Genomic DNA, 22,430 nt, shown 5'->3' on the forward strand with positions numbered 1-22,430 from the left:
ACGGCACCCAGATTTACATTCATAATAACAACGCTTCTACCTAAAGAACCCACACACAACATGGCGTAAAGCCTAAGCCCGTTCCCAAATGCACCCCTCAACCCCCACTAACACACTCCTCGCTTACAAAAATAATGCACACACCTAAGCCGAAAAAATCAGAAGTGAGCCTAAATGAAAAAAAATATACACCCCATGCCCCCTCATCAAACTGTCCCAAGCAAACCCCAAACTAATAAAACCTTCCCCAGCACAACCTACCACCATTTTGAAGGGCAAATGTGTATGGAACCATGGAAGGAGGAGAGAAAGAGAGAAGGAGAAGGGGAGAGAGAGGGAGAGACGGGGGGGGGGGGCTCCCAAATGAATAATAACACCATCTCAATCCTATGCCACCAGAATCTAGAATTAACCTACAAATTATTTAGTATCACTTGGTCCAGTAAATAAACAGGGCTTAAACCACCCTTTGCATTTGACACTTAACTCAAATTAAACACTATCTATGTGAGAAATGGTCCCTGCACGTGACCTCTAAAAGTTCACACTATACATCTAAGCCTCACTGTAAAGGCATCTATCAAAAAGGCTTTAGGCCTGGACGTCACCCACAGAGGGAAAAGAGAAAGGAAGAGAGAAAGAGAGAGTGAAGAGAGCTCGTATTATTACAAATCACCATACTTAACCCAGTCTGAACTTAACTGTATTCTTAACTTGTATGATCCACTAGTCATACTGAACTTAATTCTAACCTTGCAACATCTATGCTCAAACCACGCACCAACTGCCCAGAACAGATCTCAATCTAGAGTAACACATTTAACATTTAAAGCCCCTTTGGTATATAGAGAGAGAGAGACAGAGAGAGAGAGAGAGAGAGAGAGAGAGAGAGAGAGAGAGAGAGAGAGAGAGAGAGAGAGAGAGAGGAGAGAGAGAGAGAGAGAGAGAGAGAGAGAGAGAGAGAGAGAGAGAGAGGGAGAGTGAGAAAGGAGGGGGGGAAGGAGGGAGGGAGGGAGGGAGGGAGGGAGGGAGGGAGGGAGGGAGGGAGGGAGGGAGGGAGGGATGGAGAGGGAGGGAGGGGGGGGGGAGGGAGGCAGGGAGAGGAGGGGAGGGAGAGGGAGGAGGGGGGGGAAAGAGGGAGGGAGGGAGGGAGGGAGGGAGGGAGGGAGGGAGGGAGAGGAGGGGGGGAAAGGAGGGAGGGAGGGAGAGGGAGGAGGGGAGGGAGGGAGGGAGGGAGGGAGGGAGGGAGGGAGGAGGGGGGGGAGGGGAGAGACGGAGACGGCGGGAGGAGGGGGGGGGAGAGACGGAGGCGGAGGGAGGAGGGGGGGGGGGGAGAGACGGAGGGAAAGGAGAGCGAGAGAGAAGGAAGAAGATGGGATACTATACCTTCCTATATTTTACTTACAGACTATACTATCAATAATACCACTGCTTATCAATCTAACCCGCTATTAATTTATACAACCTCAGCCCTCAATTTACCGTGATATTAAAGATAAAACATTATGAGTGAATGAAAATTGAGAGCAGCGTCGAATGGGAGCCTAACCTGGCCTCTGCCGCACCCTACTGCATTTTTTACCAAACACCATCTTCACTGAAGTACCACGGCTTCCATCCACACACATGCACTCAGAAACCCAGTGCGCATGCGCAGGCGAACTCCTTAACCATAACCGCATTGCCAAATGAATATTTAAACAACTCTGAAAGTTCACTCAATCACACCGCAAATACAACACGCAGCCATACACACGACGCATCAATCATAACGTTCACTCAACAACACAATCCATCCATTCACAACATTAGCCTTGGGTAGCCACGTTAGCATGTAGCCGCATTAGCTACATTAGCTCCCCGTAACGCTCGTTAGCTCGCAGCCTAGCTTAGCATCAGCTACGAGATTAAACAGCAGTCTATTCCGCTCACCGATCATTATAGCAGTCCGCGACGTCACCGTTATGACAACGTCAACCCTTAACAGAACTTTGATCCAATGCAAGCGCTATTCTACAGATTAAATAATACAAAAACATTATAGTATACACAGGACGACTTCCGGGTCAGTCTTTGTTGACGCCGGACATGTAATTGCTAGTTTGACCCTCATAGCCCCGCCAGCCGTTAGCGTCCGCCATTTTGTCTAGCTTAGCTTAGAACAACTTCCGGTTCAAAGGCTTGTTGACCTCTTTAGCCAGCCGTTAGCTCAGCCGTTAGCTTCAGCCATTAGCCTAGCTTAGCCATTAGCATCGCCAATCAAAAGTACTTTTTTCAACACTTTCCACCTACACATTCTTACCGCGCTATGTGCGTTCTCATCACAGTACGTGCAACAAACATCTACATTGTACGGTCTAAATTAAACAATCGTTTATAAGAGCTTAATTTACTTAAATCGTGCGCCGAAACAGTGATCTAGACGCCTTAGGTGAGCAGGCTCCTTTATGGGATATTTTCGAATATTGCCTTATTTAAACTAGCTATCTCACGGCTAGCAGGAAAAATCGATCCCGTCCTAGCTTGTTACTCCAGTAAAAATTCCCCGCCCACAGAAATGCCGGGTCTCGGCTAATCCTGGACGAAACTCTTAATAAGCTTTAAACACACTCACCCAAAGTAGGCACCCGTTCGTCTACATCCAACCATTTGGGACCCCCACGACCGCAACGATCTGCCATATGTGAGCTAACACCTTAACCTTCTGATTTCGTGCACCGTGTAGCGCTGGAAATGAGGCCTGGAAATGTACCATTGCCGCTATGCCCCGACATCCTACGTTCACCTACTCGCCGCTTGAGGGGCGACATTCGGCAGAGCATGGATGTACCTGGCGCATTAATGCACGTTCAAACACAGCCGCTGTACATAAAAACACGAAAAAAACATCCCTCTCATCCTTACAACTCCTGAACACTCAGCAGCCCGGCTGGCATTCAGAATGTACTACTATCGCACTTCCAAAACGCCACAGATGATTGGCAGCGATCAGATACCAAACATAAGGACATAAGGTGCAATTCCGTCATTCCTACGTGTGACCACTGAGGTCCACGCCTGAATTGACCCAGCACATTATGGCATTAATGATCGTTACGTTATACCCACTACCACCATCACCGTGTCCACCGAGACAGGGCGCCGGGCTTCAAGCACCGCCGGCTGCTCTGTCTCGCGATACACACAGACCCATTGCGGGTCTTCTCAACAACCCCACTCGTTCTGGACGCTCCGTATTCGGCATATTGCCTTGTGTGTCACTCACCTGATTTCACGTAGATTGTAGAACGTCTTGTGGTGTGATTCAGATCATCAGGCGTTGAAGAATAACGAGCGCCTTGCTCGTATGCCGAAAAAATGAACGTTCCAGCCGTGGGTCCAAGGCACCATCTATCGTAATATCGAATAGAGCCTTCTTGATCGTAATATCTACTCTATTGCGTTGTGTTTCTATAGCTCTAAGTCTGTTACCAAAACTCTGTAGTACGACGGAGAAAGGAATCAATGAGAGGTTTGTTATTTCCCAGATCTGGTTTATTCAAAGTCCAAAAGGTATACAAGAATGGTCTGGTTCAATCAATGAAACGCAATGATATTAGTAGATCAAGCACTATGCCGCAAGTCTCTAATATCAGTCTAATAAAAAGTAGTTAAAGAGTAACAATCTTCAAGGTAGCGTAGGTTGTTGATTCTCGTTGCCAAGGAGACAAAATAATCCTGGTCTCGTTCTCAGCGTCTCAAGCAGTCCTCCTCCGTTCGGCTTGTGCATACAAGATTTCCAAGAGCTTCTCTTCGTCTGCCCCTGTGCAGCCGGTTTTAACAGCTAAATCCCGCCCCTGAGAGAACGTCGAACTGGTTCGTCAGGGGGCGGATCTCTACGTCCTGATTGGCTAAAGCTCGCAGCGGCCATTTTGGATTGGGGTCGTCGGCCATCTTGTCACCATTTATTTCCTTATATGGAAAGATTCAGTTATAACTGGGCCGGCCATTTTCAGACCAGGAATAAAACATTTGTCTGTCTAGTTTACCAGCTAAAAGTACTTTGTCGTGACTATTATTGTTTTAAACATAAAGATTACTCTTTAGTATTATTATCTAAGTGGGTTAGTGTTTTTACAGAATTATATAACTTCTAGTATTGCATAAATTAGTCCATTTTCTAGTTTTAACAAGAACAAAGGAATCTATCTTTCTATTTTTCAAGTAAAAGGTTATTTTACTATTCTCTTATGTATGTTTAGTTTATTTCCACCGTTCTGTCTTTACTCCAATTAGGTTATTTTATCTAACCTATACTTTAAAGGGTCTAAAATCAGCCTACGTTGTTTTCAACAATTAAAATATCTCTACTTTATTGTTATTTTCCTGTATAGTTCAAATGTCTAATACCATTATAACTACGTTTTAAACCAGAACTAGTTTCCTTTCTTAGCCAGACCAGGAGGAGCCATCTTACAAACATTTTGCTCTGTGCTTTCAGGGCCACCAGTAGCTCTTTGAAGTGATGGAGCAGATGGTCTCCTTATAATGTGTTATCGGCAGTTGGGGGAAGTTATCACTCTAATTTTAGGAGTCTGTGACAGCCCTATTGTTCACCTAACCAAAGGGCTACATCTGTTCCTCCCTCCCCATCAACCTGGACCCCCTGCAATTTGCATATCGCCCCAACAGGTCCACGGAGGACGCCATAGCCCATGTGCTGCACACAGCAGCATCACACCTGGACAAGAGGTAGGGGAACTATGTGAGAATGCTGTTCATCGACTACAGCTCAGCATTCAATACCATAGTCCCCTCCAAACTCATAGCCAAGCTCAGGGACCTGGGCTTGAACTATGACCTCTGCCAATGGGTCTTGGACTTCCTGACGGGCAGACCCCAGGTGGTAAGAGCAGGCAACTGCACCTCCTCATCCATCACGCTCAACATAGGGGCCCCCCAGGGCTGTGTTCTGAGCCCCCTCCTCTACTCCCTGTACACACATGACTGCGTGGCACAGCGGAACAACAACACAATCATCAAATTTGCTGATGACACAGTAGTGGTGGGCCTGATCTCTGCCAACGACGAGAAAACCTACCTGGAAGAGGTAGAGAATCTGTCACAGTGGTGTCAGGAGAACTGCCTCTCCCTGAACGTCAGCAAAACAAAAGAGATGATTGTGGACTTCAGGAGGTCGGGGGTCAAGGACTACAGCCCCCTCAGCATCGACCGGGCATCGGTTGAGAGAGTGAACAGTTTCAAGTACCTCGGAGCCCACATATCCGAGGACTTGACATGGACCACACACATTGACAGTGTTGTGAAGAAGGCACGACAACGCCTCTACTTCCTCAGGTGCCTAAGGAAGTTCCAAGTCAGTCAGAAGATCCTTAGGAACTTCTACTCATGTACAATAGAGAGCATCCTGACTGGCAACATCACCTCCTGGTTTTGGAATAGCACTGCACAAGACCGTAGCAGACTACAAAGAGTGACACGTTCAGCCAAACGCACAATTGGAGGGGGGCTTCCCACCCTCCAGAACATTTACAACAAGCGGTGCAGGGGGAAGGCTAAGAGAATCATCAAGGACTCCAGCCACCTGAACAACTGCCTCTTTGAACTGCTGCGATCAGGCAAGCAATACCGAAGTCTTAAGGCGAGCACAGAAAGACTCAGAAGAAGCTTCTATCCCCAGGCCATCAGGCTGCTAAACGAACAATAAACACTATGCAACAACCATCAAATGCACACAGCACACACACCCACACACTCACTTAAACAAACAACACACTGCAGCACCCACTCTCCACACTTTAGATCACACAAACACACTTTATATTTATTGATAAAGGATTTGCACTACAACTTGTACACCTACTGTAAATTGTACCTAAATTGCACCTCATCCCATTTCTGCCTTGCACTATATAGTATTGTATATTAGTACACTGCATAGTATATTGTATATTATATGGTAACTCAGTTATGTTTATTCTGCATCGAACATTGTACATATGTCTATACTGAACACTGTGACCTCATTTTTTTACTTCTAATTTACATGCTATACTATGTTATTTTATTTCATACTTATCTTGTCTTGCACAGTCTCTGGAGCGTAACAGTAAGAAGCATTTTGTATAAAAGTATTCTGTACTTCTGTATGACAACTATTAAAGAAACTTGAACTTGAAACTTGAAACTATAACATCCCAAAGCACTAGAAAATGTTATTTTTTTATTTTTACCGATTTCTGAAAAGCGCGACTTCCTGAGCATTTGTGAGACATTCTAAATCCCTTTGTTCTCCGCCCACAGGTGAAAAAAGGAGTTTGGACTCTCAAGGGTTAACAAGAAGGGTCTAAAACATGGGCTACACACACAACACTGTCAACCATATTTAAAAATGTGGATTATGCTCAGTTGTATACACCAAGGATTAAATAAGACAAGGGCTAAATAGTATTTGGATTCACACAATGAACACAATAACACAGTACAAAGTACAAACACGCAGTTCATCTGGTGCTCAGAAATCAAAAGGTCCCAGATTTGACTTATTTGGCCCTGTAATCGAACTCACCCTTCATATTTAGATAACCTCTTTCTTTTTTGTTGCAACTTGTCTTTAGCCTCCCTCACAGCCTCTTAAGAATCGCTTCTATTCGCCAAGTACAAACCACATTACATCCTGACTTTACTACTGCAAAAGTATCCTTTGCCCACCTACTCACCAGTACCTGTTTAAGTGACCACATCACCCCAGTCCTTCATGACCTACTCACCAGTACCTGTTTAAGAGACCACATCACCCCAGTCCTTCATGACCTACTCACCAGTACCTGTTTAAGAGACCACATCACCCCAGTCCTTCATGACCTACTCACCAGTACCTGTTTAAGAGACCACATCACCCCAGTCCTTCATGACCTACTCACCAGTACCTGTTTAAGAGACCACATCACCCCAGTCCTTCATGACCTACTCACCAGTACCTGTTTAAGAGACCACATCACCCCAGTCCTTCATGACCTACTCACCAGTACCTGTTTAAGAGACCACATCACCCCAGTCCTTCATGACCTACTCACCAGTACCTGTTTAAGAGACCACATCACCCCAGTCCTTCATGACCTACTCACCAGTACCTGTTTAAGAGACCACATCACCCCAGTCCTTCATGACCTACTCACCAGTACCTGTTTAATAATATCCCCCTGAGGTCTAGAGTTTCTAGCTCCACCTTCTCAGAATATTCTCTTTTTTTTTGTTTGTTACATAATGTAAAATTACAGATTCATACCTTCAAAATAAGCTATCAATTGTCAAATTTGAGACAATAGTTTTCAATCAATGTCCTATCAAACATTCTGGTACAGTCATTACCAATTTGCAGAAGGAGCCTCTGAAGAGAATTCAGTGAATTCAGCTAATGATAAGGGAACTACACTCCTTCCCAGAATGCAATGTGATGTCAATGTCAATGTCAATGACTAATTCACACCATGAAACAAAGGCCCAGCAGGGAACAATTACGGCTGAATGGGGGTATAGTGTGACTGATCAATACAGGCAGGCCTACAGCAACACACACTTTGATTTGATGCCATGACACTAGATAGACAGAGGTTTAGATATTTAGATAGATATATAATAGTAATATATTAGAAAGAGAGAGAAAGAAAGAAAGAAAGAAAGAAAGAAAGAAAGAAAGAAAGAAAGAAAGAAAGAAAGAAAGAAAGAAAGAAAGAAAGAAAGAAAGAAAGAAAGAAGAAAGAAAGAAAGAAAGAAAGAAAGAAAGAAAGAAAGAAAGAAAGATACAGAGAGAGAGACATTTATAATAATAATAATTATTATTATTATTAAATAGAATCATTTTCTATAGGCTTGCCGTGGTAGTCAGTGATACTGGTGTATACACACACTAGATAGACAGAGGTTTGGACATTTAGATATATATAGATATATAATAGTATAGTAATAGATAGATAGAGAGAGAGAGAGAGAGAGAGAGAGAGAGAGAGAGAGAGAGAGAGAGAGAGAGAGAGAGAGAGAGAGAGAGAGAGAGAGAGAGAAAGAAAGAGATACAGAGATATATACAGAGAGAGACATTTATAATAATTATATTATTAATTAGTTTTTTACACACACACACACACACACACTAATAACATGATCATAACCAAACCAATTTCAAATGTATCATCAAGTACAAAATAGATTTGATCGTAATATTTATGAGAATGCATGTTTTTTCACACTACAGGAAGAGTATGTCACAGTATGATAGCATAATCGAACATTCTAGAACATTTGTGTTCTATATATGCAACAATTCTCTGAGCATTTCCTGGAATTTTTTCAGACTACAACATCAATCCAGACTGGTTTGACCCTGACAGCACGTGTGGCAGATTTCATGTCAATAAAGCCCATTTGAATGAGAGAGAGAGAGAGAGAGAGAGAGAGAGAGAGAGAGAGAGAGAGAGAGAGAGAGAGAGAGAGAGAGAGAGAGAGAGAGAACAGGTCTTCACCTCTCTACTTTCTACTCTACTCAGATGGTATTTACAGTACTGTACCAACCACCGTTATAGTTGATCATGACACTGCCAGAAAGGATGTAGTATTCGTTGAAACGTTGCAATTTTTACATCATGCGTAAGCTGTCAACTAACTAGACAGAAAGAAAGAAAGAAAGAAAGAAAGAAAGAAAGAAAGAAAGAAAGAAAGAAAGAAAGAAAGAAAGAAAGAAAGAAAGAAGAGATAGAGGGAGAGAGGGGGAGAGAGAGGGATATAGAGGAAGAGAAAGAAAGAGGGAGATACAGAGGAGAGATGGAGGGAGAGAGAGGGAGATATAGATAGACATGAAACCTAGGTATGTAATTTCATCTTTCCTTGTGACAATATTGTCACCCACTGTACAAGACTGTACAAGAAATTCCTTCTGTAATGTACTGATTTCTTTTGATTTCTCTGTTTGAGAGAGAGAGAGAGAGTGTGTGTGTGTGTGTGTGTGTGTGTGCAGGGGAGTAGCTGGGGGGGGGGGGGTTAGGATGATTCCAAGGGCCGAGCAAATGCCCCACATTTTTTTATAGATTGGGGGCCCCACATTTTTTAATAGATTGGGGGCCCACAAATTGATTCTTTCATGGGGCCCAGAATCTCCAGCTACGCCCCTGTGAGCGCACCTTTCTACTCTAGAGAGCTGTCATCACCGTGATGCGCGCTTGAATGAACTGCGAGATAACTCATAACTCGTACACACACGCACTCTGTCTCTGCCATACAGTAGTTATGTTGTTTTAGCACGACGTGGGTATATACACGGGCGAGGATGAAAAGCATGTTAGACTACTTTTAATTCATAAATTAACGTTCGGTCGGTTCCGCGTGTATTCTCGAGAATGATAATAATAATAATGCAGGACCTCTTCAGATTATATTATCAATGACAGACAGTGAGAAACACAACCCCCCCCCCTCTCGCGCTGAAGAATATGCATATTAGATCACTCAGTGATTAACACCTATCACGCTGTTTGTGTGTGCGCGCGTGCATGTACGTGACGTGTTGTAGTTTCGGGGAATACAGGGATATTTAGAACTATACAATTTAGCAAGAATTAAACATATTTACAAGTCGTATTACGTTTAGCAAGTAAGAATACATATAGATTACACTATATGCACTCGAAATTGTCTTTGTTCTATTTTTACAGATTTCTGAAAAACGGGACTTCCTGAGCATTTGTGAGAGATTCTAATTATTTTGTTCTCCGCCCACGGAAGCAATAAGCCCCATTGACTCCTAAGGGTTAAGAGACCACATCACCCCTTCATGACCTACTCACCAGTACCTGTTTAAGATACCACATCACCCCAGTCCTTCATGACCTACTCACCAGTACCTGTTTAAGAGACCACATCACCCCAGTCCTTCATGACCTACTCACCAGTACCTGTTTAAGAGACCACATCACCCCAGTCCTTCATGATGTCCACTAGCTCCCGTTTAACTAAAAAATTCGACTCACCACCTACAAGGCCCTCAACAACCTGGCTCCTCCCTACCTGTCTGACCTCCTCTAACAACACGCCCCCTCCCGCCAACCTCATGTCAACCCCCCCCCCCCTCTCTGTGGAATGTTCTTCCAATCAAATCAATAATAATAATAAAACATGGCTACTTTAAATAGGTTTGAACAATACCACGTACCCTTGGCTCCCAGATATGTACTCCTCCTGCTGACTTGTTGTTCACACATTTCTTTTTGATCTACTTTTTCTCCCATTTTCAATTTTTCTCCCATCCCAATTTCGTATCGTCCAATTCTACCCTCCCCTGTCTCGAATGCTGTTAGGCCATGCCTCCCACAAGCCGGCTGCAATGTGGACGAAGCCTTACATCATCTTTTCACCTGCACAGCGCGATCTCTCAGCGTCGGGGGTCTGCGTGGGAGGGCACGCCGCCCCCGTCGCTTCCTGATTCTGCTGCGCAGGCGCACCAACCGACCTGTAGGAGTCGCTATCCACAACGTCCGATCCCCACCCATCAGCTTCCCACCCCCTAATACTGCCAATTGTATTAGTATGAACGACCAGCCAAGCTGATAGCAATGCGGAGAGCTCGGCTCGAACCCAGCTTCTCCTGCATTGGTGGTGAGCGCCTTGCCCACTGCACCACCTAGTCGCCCCTGTTGTTCACAATTTGTAAGGCGATTTGGTTAAAAGCATCATCTAAATGACTAAATGTTAATATAGGTGAAAATAGGTGAGAGAGACTGCTGTTTCTCACAGTCCCCACCTCTAGCCACAGTAAAGCCTTCATAGCATGTTTACAATTAGCCCTAGAATAGATGATATTCCATGCACTGCATGCATTTCATATACAGCCATAAAATATGCAGATCCTTGGGGGGATTCTCCCCCGTGGCATTCTAATTTGTCTCACTCTGTGGGAACTCGCACAGTAATTAATTGCTGCGGCTGGCGGTCAGCTCTTGTACTGTACTCTTGATACTGTAGTATCAAATCCCTTTGAAAGTTCTTGCAGATGTCGATTTAATAAACATAACATCCTCTGTACGCGATGGGGTGGCATTCACAGCACACACATGAAGACCTCTGTTGATGAGCCAGGTGTGTTTACAATTGCCCAATTCGCCCTCACCATATTTGTGATTAACGGAGGTTTTCACATGCCAGTCGCAGCAATTGGTTATTGGGTGAGTACACATATACAGCCTGACGAGTTAGAATTGAGGGTTCAATGGCTGCACTGTACAGTATATGGAATGCATGCAATTTATGGAATATCATCCATTCTATGGATAGTTTACAATGTCATAGCAGTTAAAGTAAGATTGTTCATTCATTACAGAGCAGAAATACATCATGGGAATTTGGTATGACGTGATAAAAAAGTAATTGGAAAGCTTTGGAATGTAATGGGAAAGTAAATATGGGAACCCTGTATTACACAACACAGAATCATCCCTACTTACATTTCCTGGACAACGAACAAGTTAAATATAAGGGATGGCTTTTTGGACATGACAACTGGAACACTGCCATGTTTCATGTTTACGTTTTTCAAGTTTCAAGTTTGTTTATTAGTTTACGGTGAAATGCTTGGTTCTGTATGAGCCCCTGAGAGTGTGCTTCATACAGTAAAAAAAGTAAGTAAAAAAGGAATATACAATATACAATCTAAAGTACATTGAGTAAAAATGAGTAAACAGTGAGGTACAGAAATTTAACACATTGACCGCCGGAGGTCGCTGTGGGCGTATGGCCGTTTATGCCAGCGCTGTAATGCAATGGGGGTAGATGCCGGTGTTTGTAGTGCTAAAACTATATAAAATATTATAGCTATGGATCTAATAACACCGTCGATTGTCAGTGAGTTTCTTCCGGTCAACACGCAAAAAACTGATTATTTATTCATCCATACATTTCCGTTTTATACCGTGGTGAATATGAGTATAGTTGTAGAGTGATCCTGTGTAATCCCAGGGAACTCCGTCAAACAGCGCTTTAGTGCAATTCACTAAACACGTTGCCATTTCTCGCCTGATTATTGAATCAATCTGTAAACAACGCTAGATTATCGGTATTATGTTTCATTATGCATGCACGAAAGGGGGGGGGGGAAGCTGGCCCTCCGTGCTTTGATCGCAGCCAACGGGACACGGCTGCGATCGCGGGAAAAAAATTATCGGATCAATGCAAGATTGATAATATATAGTCCTATGATGTACTGCAAAAAGAATAATCCAATCATCTGATCGCCATTCCAAATACTGGTCGCGGTCGTGTGTCCCACGTTATCCACCAATGAAAATGAACGGGGGGGGGGGGGGGGGCTCGTCGATGCAACGTTATAAGCGCTTGTCTTGCTGGAGTGTTTAGACCCCGCCTGCACGCTGCAGCTCGGCCAGGAAAACAAACCACATCGTTTCAAATGGATAGCAATAGTGGCCGCAAGGCGTTAGGTGGCGGTATCGCACCGTTGCGGTCTCAGACAGAGTGCAACACAGTCCTACAGCATAGCAGGATGAATTATGAATGGAAATAGCGAATAAAATAAATAACGATCATAATAACGAGTATACTCGTTGTTGGCGGCCAACGATTGGCGGGCTATAACGAGTTAACTCGTTTTTGGTGCAGAAACGGTTAAGGTAAGGTGCTCTGCAAATGCAAATGAGGTATGAATGTATTGCAAATCTCTTTAATAAATAGATTAAAGTGTCTAAAGTGAGTGTTAATAAGGTGAGTGTTTGTTTAAAAGTGAGTGTGTGCATGTGGATGTGTGTGCAATGAGTGTAGATGATGCGTTGTTTACTGTAGGGAAACGTCCACTCTTTCAGGGCTCGGGCAGGTGGGAGCTGTGGACAGATGAGCTGAAGATGGCGCCCCCCATCTACAAGAACGTCCAGTTCAACGGGATCATTGTGCCCACGGAGAACACGGTGCGCTACACGGCTCTGATGGAGATGCTCGTCACACACCAGAAGTCCACCATCTTCATTGGGCCCACTGGCACTGGCAAGAGCGTCTACATCATGGTGAGTGGTCTGCTGTATAGTTCCGATTTGTTCATCACCTAGACCAGTGGTTCTCAAACCTTTTACTGTGAAGGACCCCCAATTTGATACATAATAGGTCAGGGACCCCCATCTGAGAAGATATGTGTTGGTACATATGATTTAATTCCATAACTGCATGTACTGTAGTAGAGAGATAACAGTGGTGACAGTGAAACTGTCAGAATTGGCACACAAATATTAGTGAAATTAAACTATTCCCCAATTTGCCTGGGACTCTCTGGCACCCTCTCAAGGACCCCTGGGGGTCCCCGGACCCTACTTTGAGAACCACTGACCTAGACAATTAAGGAGACTGTATAGACATACATATATGCATGCACACATAAGTCACAAGTCATGTCCGTGCTTGATAATATCTCCAACTGCCTCAACGGTGTGATGTTATACAAGCATTTACACTCCAGACCAGTCCCAGTGGGGGGTGTAGCTTGACTGCCAGGTCTGTGAACACGCATATCATCTCCTGACACGGCGCAGCCCCAGGAACCACCTTGCAGGCATCCTGAATATCTTTCCACAAACCTGTTATTCTTATCCCTGACTGCTTCCCATCCACCTACTTCAAATACATTAGCTCATGCATTAGTGCACTGAGACTTGAGACTCTGTGGCCAGCAGAGATCAGCTCGCAGGGGAGTCCTCCCGACCCCCCACCCTCCTCCTTACTCCCATCCCGAGCCCAGCTGCCTCTCCACCCAGCAGGGCAGACCGGCCCCGCACTGTGCCTGGCAGACCGTAGCGTCTCAAGCCTGGCAGGGGTGATAAACGAGCCCCAGGCCTCAGCCGACAGCAGGCGCCTCCCCGCAGCCCAGACGAACCGAATACCGCCTGCTCTACCACCATCAAACAACATCGCCGAGAGGCTCCCGGCCCAGACCGGACTGGAACGAGACAGACACAAGCTGCGCTTCCTATTTTCAGCTCCGAGGGGGGAGGCGGAGGTAGGCGGTAACTGCGCCTCCCGATCCATCACTCTAACAGGCCCCATCAATTATCTAGCTCGTTACACATATGCTTTGCACATACACAAATACATGTGCATGCACACACAGACACCTATCACATATGCGCTCACACACACACACGCACACACACATGCACGTTATCTCCCTCTTGATAGCAACATAGTGGTTACAGGCTGAAGACTGTCTGGGACCATTATTTTTGTAAAGCAAGCTGAATATAGAATAGAAGAATATAGAATATCTTTATTTATATCCATATATCCAAAATGTGTCCTCTGCATTTATCCCATCCCATTACGAACTAGTTAGGAGCCGTGAACAGCCAGAGTCCAGCACCTGGGGACCAACTCCAGCCGCAACATATGTACCTCAAATGCATGTCTTTATGGTGTGGGAGGAAACCAGAGAACCAGGAGGAAACCCATGTAAACATGAGGAGAACATGCAAACGCCACACAGAAAGGCCTTCCACTGGAGTTTGAACCCAGGACCTTCTTGCTGTGAAGCAGCAGTGCTAACCACTGTTTGAGGGAATTATTTCCATAGAAACCAGAGAGGGATTAGATTAGGACTGAATGCACACAGACAATGGCTCTGCCTGGTAAGCACATTGATTTATTGAGCAAACAACTTCTGCAATTAGTGCATATTTTGACCACATATCCAAGCTCTATAATTACATTCATGAGAAAGAATGGAATCGATTTTTTAGGAGACTTTTTTAGCCAGACAGCATCTCCCCCCGTCAGTTGACCTTTTGAGCAGTTGAACCCAAACTGCCACTGAGAATACTCGTATTATTGCAAAAACTTTATTCCGAGCAAAAGATAGATTACATCAAATCTCTTTTATCGCTGTTGCTCTATCCAATTTGCAAGCACCAGAAAACAAAACGCATTCCATAATACCTCTGATCTGACAAGTCATTATGATTCCTTCACACAGCAGTAGCTTGTTTCCTACAGCGATTCCTTTCCCTCTTGTGTCTTGTCATTGAACTAGTTTCTCAGAGAGAGAGAGAGAGAGCCTCACATCCAGTTTTTAGCTTGTGAAATAAATGCTAAAAACATTTGATTTTGAAGTCAAAGCATATCACACCTGTCTGTCTAATCCTACTTTCAGAGGATTAGAGGCCCTCGAGTGCCGACGTCTCTGGCTAATTCGGGCCAAGGATTGTGGAATTATTTTCAGTGGAGAACTTAGTTTAAACTGATTTGAACTGAACTGTTTTTTTACTGCAGAAAGTTCTCCAACTGTTCCCACCATACAGTATATCAGGCGCACCCTCCCAGTATCCAGAATGCGCTCCTGGGACAGAAGCTTCTCACACACTGCTGTCCATATATGGAATAGCCTTCCAGAGTGATGTATTGGATGCATCACAGACACTGGTCTTCAGGCCTTCAAATGCAGAGTGCAAAGATACCTCCTGACCACACCCTCATGGACCGTTGTGCTGCAGTGAACCTATGATTTTCCCGCTGGATGTAATTTTATATCTTTATACCATTGTTCACAATTGCAACCAATTAAGTTAGCACCTACCATTGTACGTATTTAATACCTCTCAAGTAAACATAGTAAATACCTGTGTCCCAGAACCACCACCCTCTATACTCTTACCCAATTTTGGCACTGATAAGGCCTTCACTTACTTACACTGAGCCATACAGCATTATGATGACCCTTTCAGATAGGACCCAGTAAGGTCCAATGGCTTGTAATCGTACAAGGGCAGCTTTTTGCTGCGCCAAGTGAAGCATGGGCACAATGTACTGCTCGGCGAGCTTGTGCCCAAAGTTGAACTAGGTTGAACTTTGACTGCTGTGTGCAGCGATGAATCCCAGCGCCTCCAATAGACACAAAAGGCAAGTCAAGTCAAGTCAAGAGTTTTATTTGTCATGGCATAAGAGTATACAATGAAATGCGGGTGGTCTTGCCCGCAACGATGTGCAATACAGTGGTACAACATATAATAGAATCCAATACAAAAAACATTGTGCAATAACAGGTAACAGGCAACATGGTGTGACATCTCGGCATTTGTACATAGTTATTTACAGAGTATATAGGACATGCTAGGTAGCTTTGGTAGTGCAATACACTGTTACTGTTGCTAATACTAGTTTAAAGTGGCCTTTCCTTTGGCAATAAGTGTGGGTGAGTGCGGCACGAGTGTGTGCCCGCTCATGTTAAAGTGTCAAAGTGGCTGCTAGTGTGTGAGCGTGCACAGCGTGCGTGTCGTGTGTGTGCTCATGTGTGCTTATGTGTGGATAGTTCAGTGTTCTGTGGTACTCAATGTTCATTGTTCAAGACTCTGATGGCCTGGGGGAAGAAGCTGAGCCTAAGCCTCTCTGTCCTAGTAGCTGGGGTTCACAGGCGTCTGCCTGACCTCAGCAGCTGAAACAGGCTGTTATTGGGATGGTGGGGGTCTTTCATTATTATTATTATTATTATTATTTTTTAACACACATATAAACAAACATGACAACACACGATAAGATACACAAGCATTAATACACAGTGTATATCCAACGAAATTACCATTTATACCAATGTCTTATACAGGATATACCCCTAATACCTGTTATCTAAAAACCTACACACATATGCTCCAGCTCGAACCCCCCCCTCCCGGACCCCTCTTTGGATAGTACCTCCATTATCCCTCGTTCCTAACCAGACACTACCATTATAAGCTAGCTTTTATTCTCTCCACCACTTCTAACCACATTGTCATTTTGGATTCATTGAGACCCAGAATTCTTGCTGTAGATATTTCTTGATAAATCACATCGAGATATGTAAGAAACCAAACTTTCCGGCAAATTTTTTCCGGTTGAAACCAGCGTGATGCTATCAGCTTTTTAGCTACTGTGATACCCGATAAAACCAATCTCTTTAGCTGTGGATGTACTGCAAACTCAAAAACATCATTCAATAGTAAGACAGAGGGGTGTACAGGTATATTCCAAGATATACGAGTTTTGATAATTGTTGGGTCACATCTTTCCAGAATATCTTAACTGGTGGGCAGTCCCAATACATGTGCATAAATGTCCCTTCGTCCCCATTTGTACATTGGGAGCATTTGGAGTCTTGTTTAAGACCCATTCTGTTCAGTCTTATAGGAGTCAAGTATGTCCTGTGAATATAGTTAAGATTGATTTGTTGATGGTCCGGGTTCCTTGATGTAAGTCGGACATTTGCCCAGGCTCCTTGCCAATCAAAGTCACTTTCCAGGTCTGGTATATCCCTCCTCCAGACAGAGTCTAGTTGGAGGGTTTCATACGAGGACGTTAGTAATTGATGAGAAAAATCTGAAACAAAACCTCTCGATGTCTCTCTTTCATAGAAGAATTTGTGGTATCTGTGGTGTTCAATTGGTATGTCTAATGGAACACACTTCAAACATAGCCGTAACTGAATGTAAAAAAGCCATGTGGACTTGGTGAGATTACATTTTTTGCATATTTCTCCATAACTACAAAAACCCTGTTTGTTAAAAACATCCCCTAATGAGTGTATGCCTTGCTCTTCCCATATAGGGAATCTTATAGGTCGTTTTTTCAATTAAGAGTGCATTGTTGTTGAATAAGGGAGTATGATTGTGCCATTTATGTGGGTTAGGATATTTTTTTTGTGTTTCACGCCATATCCGGATCGCATGAGTAATTATGGGGCCAAATTTCCGTTCACAGTGCTTGATTGGTAGTTTAGTGTATGCTATGTCCTTCAGTCTATGTGGGGCTACTATGTTTTCTTCTAATGTTCTCCAGGATACTAATGCTTGGGGATCAAACCATGTTGTCAATGGTCTTAATGTGTACGCCTTAAAATAATGGAAAAAATCTGGAAATGCCATGCCACCGTCTGCTTTATTTCTCTGTGCGGTGGATCTTTTTATACGTGGTGGTTTGTTATTCCAAATAAATTTGTATGTGGAGGAGTGTAATCTTTTCCAGTAACCCTCTGGAGGGGGTAACGGTAGCATTGAACTGAAGAAGTTGATTCTAGGTAGTACGTCCATCTTAACTATTGATATCCGTGCCTGTACTGAGTTTTTAAGTTTTGCCCACCTATCAAGGTCGTCTTTGATTTTGTTTTGGATTTTTGTGTAATTGTGCTTCATCGTTTGTCTTATGGTGGGGAATATTTCAACTCCCAAGCATCTAAAATGTTTTACCATAGGTATCTCTCCTGGGAGGGTTATATCTTTTTTTGCAGGGGTGTTAAGTGGAAGGAAAGCCGACTTCGGCCAATTTATCTTAAATCCCGATAAGTCACCAAAGTTCTCAATCAACTTGAGCAGATGAGGCAATGTGGTGTTGGGGTTTTGCATGAACAGTATTATGTCGTCCGCATATAAACTAATTTTATGTTGTGTGCCCTTGATTACGATTGGTTCTATGGATTGGGATTGTCTTATATATTGTGCTAAAGGCTCTAATGATAGACCGAATAGTCCGGGACTAAGAGGGCAACCCTGTCTGGCTGAGCGTGATACCGGAAAGATTTTGGAGATGATTGTACCTGTTGTAATCATGGCCGATGGGTCTTTGTATAATACTTTAATCATATCAATGAATCCTTTTCCTAACCCCATCCTTTCTAATACTGCCCATAGATACGACCATTCCAGCCTGTCAAAAGCTTTCATTGCATCCAGGGACAGCATCGCCTTAGGTATGGTGTCGTCCTTGTCGGCATCTAGTACGTGCAGTATTCGTCTTATGTTATCAGTGATCAGGCGGCCTCTTATGAAGCCAGTTTGGTCCGGATTAACTAAAGACGTCATATGCTTTTGTAATCTGATGGCTAATACCTTAGAGTACAGTTTGATATCGGTTCCGAGGAGGCTTAAGGGTCTGTAACTACCGCACTCGGTGGGGTCTTTGTCTTTTTTGAGAAGGACTGTTATGAGTGCAATATTGTCGTTTTTATGGAAGTTCCCCTCCTTGACTGAGTATAAGATCATATTTAGTAATAAGGGTCCAATTATGTCCCAACAAGAAAGGTACATTTCTGGTGGGATACCGTCTCTTCCAGGAGCCTTACCACTTTGCATTTCGGATATGGCCTTCTTGAGTTCATCTAGTGTGATCGGTGTTTCTAACTGTTTAGCCTCATCCTCTGTCGTTTCTGATTTATATAAGTCGGAGTAGAATTCTTTGAATGTATCGTTTATTTTTTCAGGGTCTGTTTCAAGTACTTGTTGTGCTCTAATGGTAGTTATATCTGCAAATTTTGCATTAATTCTTAATCGCATGGCTAATAGGTGACTAGGTTTAGAACCTTGGGAGTACTGCTGTTGTCTTGTGCTGCGTATTTGTATTTCCGATTGTTGTCTGTATATGGCCTTGATCTCTTTTTTTAGTACGTTAACTTGATTTTCTAGTCGAGTTGAGTTGTTGTATTTTAAAGAATTAAATAACGTTGAGTAAAGCGTTTCCTGTCTCCCTATGACTTGCTGTCCTGGAGTGTTGACCGGAGTGTTGGACGTCCCGTGACGAAGGCCGGGAGATTGCGACCCCCTCTGCGTGCCCCCCTGTCTCCGGAGGTCTTGTAGTGGTGACCGGAGTGCCGGATGTCCCGCAATGATGTCGGGGAGTTCGCGACCCTCTCTGCGCCACCCCCTATCTCCCTGTCTCCGGCTGTCCCTGAGCAACGACCGGAGTGTTGAATGTCCCGTGACTAAGATGGGGAGGACGTGACCCTCTTTGCGCCGCCCCTGTGCCTCAAATAGATCCGCTATCAACTCTATCTTTAATCTTTCAAAATGTTCAGTTGCTATCGCTATTAGCTCTATCTTTAATCTTTCAAAATGTACAGTTGCTATTGCATGCACTCATCTGTGTTTCACCACACACATGCGTGCATGCTTACCAACTGTCCGTCTGCAACACTACTATCACCAACATCTAAGAAGGGAGATCCCCCCTTGAATGGCCCTTCTAAGGTTTCTCTCCTCCACACTGCCTGTGGAGCTTTTTTCCCTATTGTTAGGTTTTAGTGAGTTTTTCCTTACCTTCGCGTGGGGTATGTCTGGGAGTGCTTGCATTCTTTCATTTATTTGCATTCATCTAAAAATGTTTGGACCTTATGGTGTTCTTGTTCTGTTCTTGACTTATTGTTATGTTTTCTTCTTGACTTGTTTAAAGAAGACCTGTACGGCCCATGGGGACATTAACGTGTGTTGTCGGGCCCTATAAATAAATTTGATTTGATTTGATTTGATTCCAGTTCAGACAGTTTTGTGCATTGATTCTTGCGCATTTTGGAGGAAAAGCTATCAGTGAAATCCTTGATCATTCCCTTTACCGACATCCATATTATTCTGGGGTCTTGCACCGAGTTTGCATTCTCCCGTAGGAATACTATAAGAGCTTCTTTGAGTTGTGTAATGAATTCCTTGTTATTAAGCAGCATCGATTTAAATCGCCATCTTGGGGCTCGGGAAGATAGTATACCAAATGTTACTTTTAGTAGTAAATAACAGTGATCTGATTGGGTATCATTTCCACTTCATATTTATCAAATAGTATCGGGGATGCAAAGACATAATCTATTCTGGATAATGTGTTATGTCTCGCAGATCGACAAGAGTACTTTCGGGTCGTGGGATTAAGTGATCGCCATAAGTCATTTACACCTGTAATCTTCGACCAATCCTTTAATGCTTTAGATGAATTCTTTTGTTCGCTGGAAAAGGCGAGGTAAGATTTGTCCATCCTTGGATTCCAAATGGCATTAAAATCCGCACCTATTATAAATGAGTAATCGGGAAGGTCTAACATTGCATTGGTTAGTGTAGAGAAGAAACCCTCTTCGTACAAATTTGGGGCATATACCGCTGCCAACGCTATTTTCCTGTTATTGTGTACAATCATAGCTATAGTTATACGACCATCTGCATCAGACCATACTCCCTTTAATTCAATATTTAACTTACGTCTAACGACTATGGCTACCCCTCGAGTTCTTGTACCAAAAGAAGAGTGACTAATATTATGATATGTGTTGTCCGCTAACGTATCTATGTCTTTCTCTAAAATGTGCGTTTCGCTTAGTAGAGCCGCGTCCACATGTTCTTTTTTCATCAGTGTGAGCACGCTTTTGCGTTTGTGTTGTTTATTTATCCCACCAGTGTTCCATATCATTATATTCAAACTAGCCATAATCTATACATGTTGTTGTGTAGTTTTTGGTAATGCTTCTGGAGTGCGAAGCTACAATAGATGTACATCCAATTATTGAGGTCCCGTTGAGAGCCGAGCTTAAAAACATATATATATACAAATAAAAATCACCTTTTTCCCCCTCTCCCAGAGAGTCGTACAGGCCTGTGTTCCATAGACACATCCTCCGCGTATGACTCCCTCCCTTAGGCCACCGGATTGCCCAAACTGAGCTTTGTAATCCTACTCTTCCTATGCTAATTGCCATAGGATCTAACATTTTCATTCTAATTAAATAGAATGTCGCTTTTGGTCTTGCGCCTTCCCTTAATGTACTAAAATATTATGAAAAATGAAAAAAAGAATACCTTCATTGATATATTCATTTGAACCTTCTACTAACTTATGTAGGAAACATCAGAAAAAGGAAAATATTGGAGACAAACACTAACACCTTAAAATGAAGAAAAATAGAAAAGAACAATGTAAGATAAAATAAATGGAGTGAGAGCTAAAATAAAACTCAACGTGGAGAAACCACTAAAATAAAATGTAATACAGAGATAAAAGAGAAAAACATAGACTTTTAGAGCTACATTGTGCCAATCTCTAAATCAGTGGAGTGATTATTTAAAATATTAGAATAACCTTGTTGTGCTCATACATTTAGATGTGGCTGATTTTTTTTTAAAGCCTTATTAAGGCCTGATTAAACTTCAGTCAATTGATCATATTATGCTTATACACACCGGATGTTAATGTTAAAGTTGCAGGCCTTCGTTGTAATGGTGCATTATATTCTAGAAGGTTGTAGAATACCCTAGTATATACGAACAGACTGCTGTTATGTTCCAGAATGATCTTCCTACCCAGGGTTCATGACTACTAGTATTTTCGGGATATTCCTTTGTGTTCCAGAGCAGTCGAGCGATGAGCCCAGAATATTCCAGATTGTTCACAGTGTCAATGATAGATTCTTGTCTCCACGGAGACCAGAAGTCTGTAAATATAATGCATTACGAACCATATTATACACCTTGTGCCTTGGTGTTGCCGGCATGCATATCATCTGCTACTTTTGTTGAGTCGTGGTAAAGTCATTCTAATAAAATTACTGAAATACAAAGAGAAAGAGAGAGATGAATAGGCTTATCTGGTGCGAGACAGTGTTGCATTCTGCCCTGGGGGAC

The 22,430-nt window shown here is 43.3% G+C and overlaps 1 protein-coding gene across 1 annotated transcript in view; it reads left to right on the top strand.

Moving 5' to 3' along the window:
• Positions 1–22,430, top strand: part of LOC311225992 (dynein axonemal heavy chain 7-like) — a gene marked incomplete at both ends in the record, with an annotated part of 810,419 nt that overhangs the window by 363,538 nt on the left and 424,451 nt on the right. The window contains 1 exon segment of the mRNA XM_084311374.1: positions 12,858–13,055. Coding sequence (XP_084167500.1) covers positions 12,858–13,055 — 198 coding nt within the window.

Source organism: Notolepis coatsorum (assembly GCF_963971535.1).
Source record: "Notolepis coatsorum genome assembly, chromosome: 3".
Classification (NCBI taxonomy): domain Eukaryota; kingdom Metazoa; phylum Chordata; class Actinopteri; order Aulopiformes; family Paralepididae; genus Notolepis; species Notolepis coatsorum.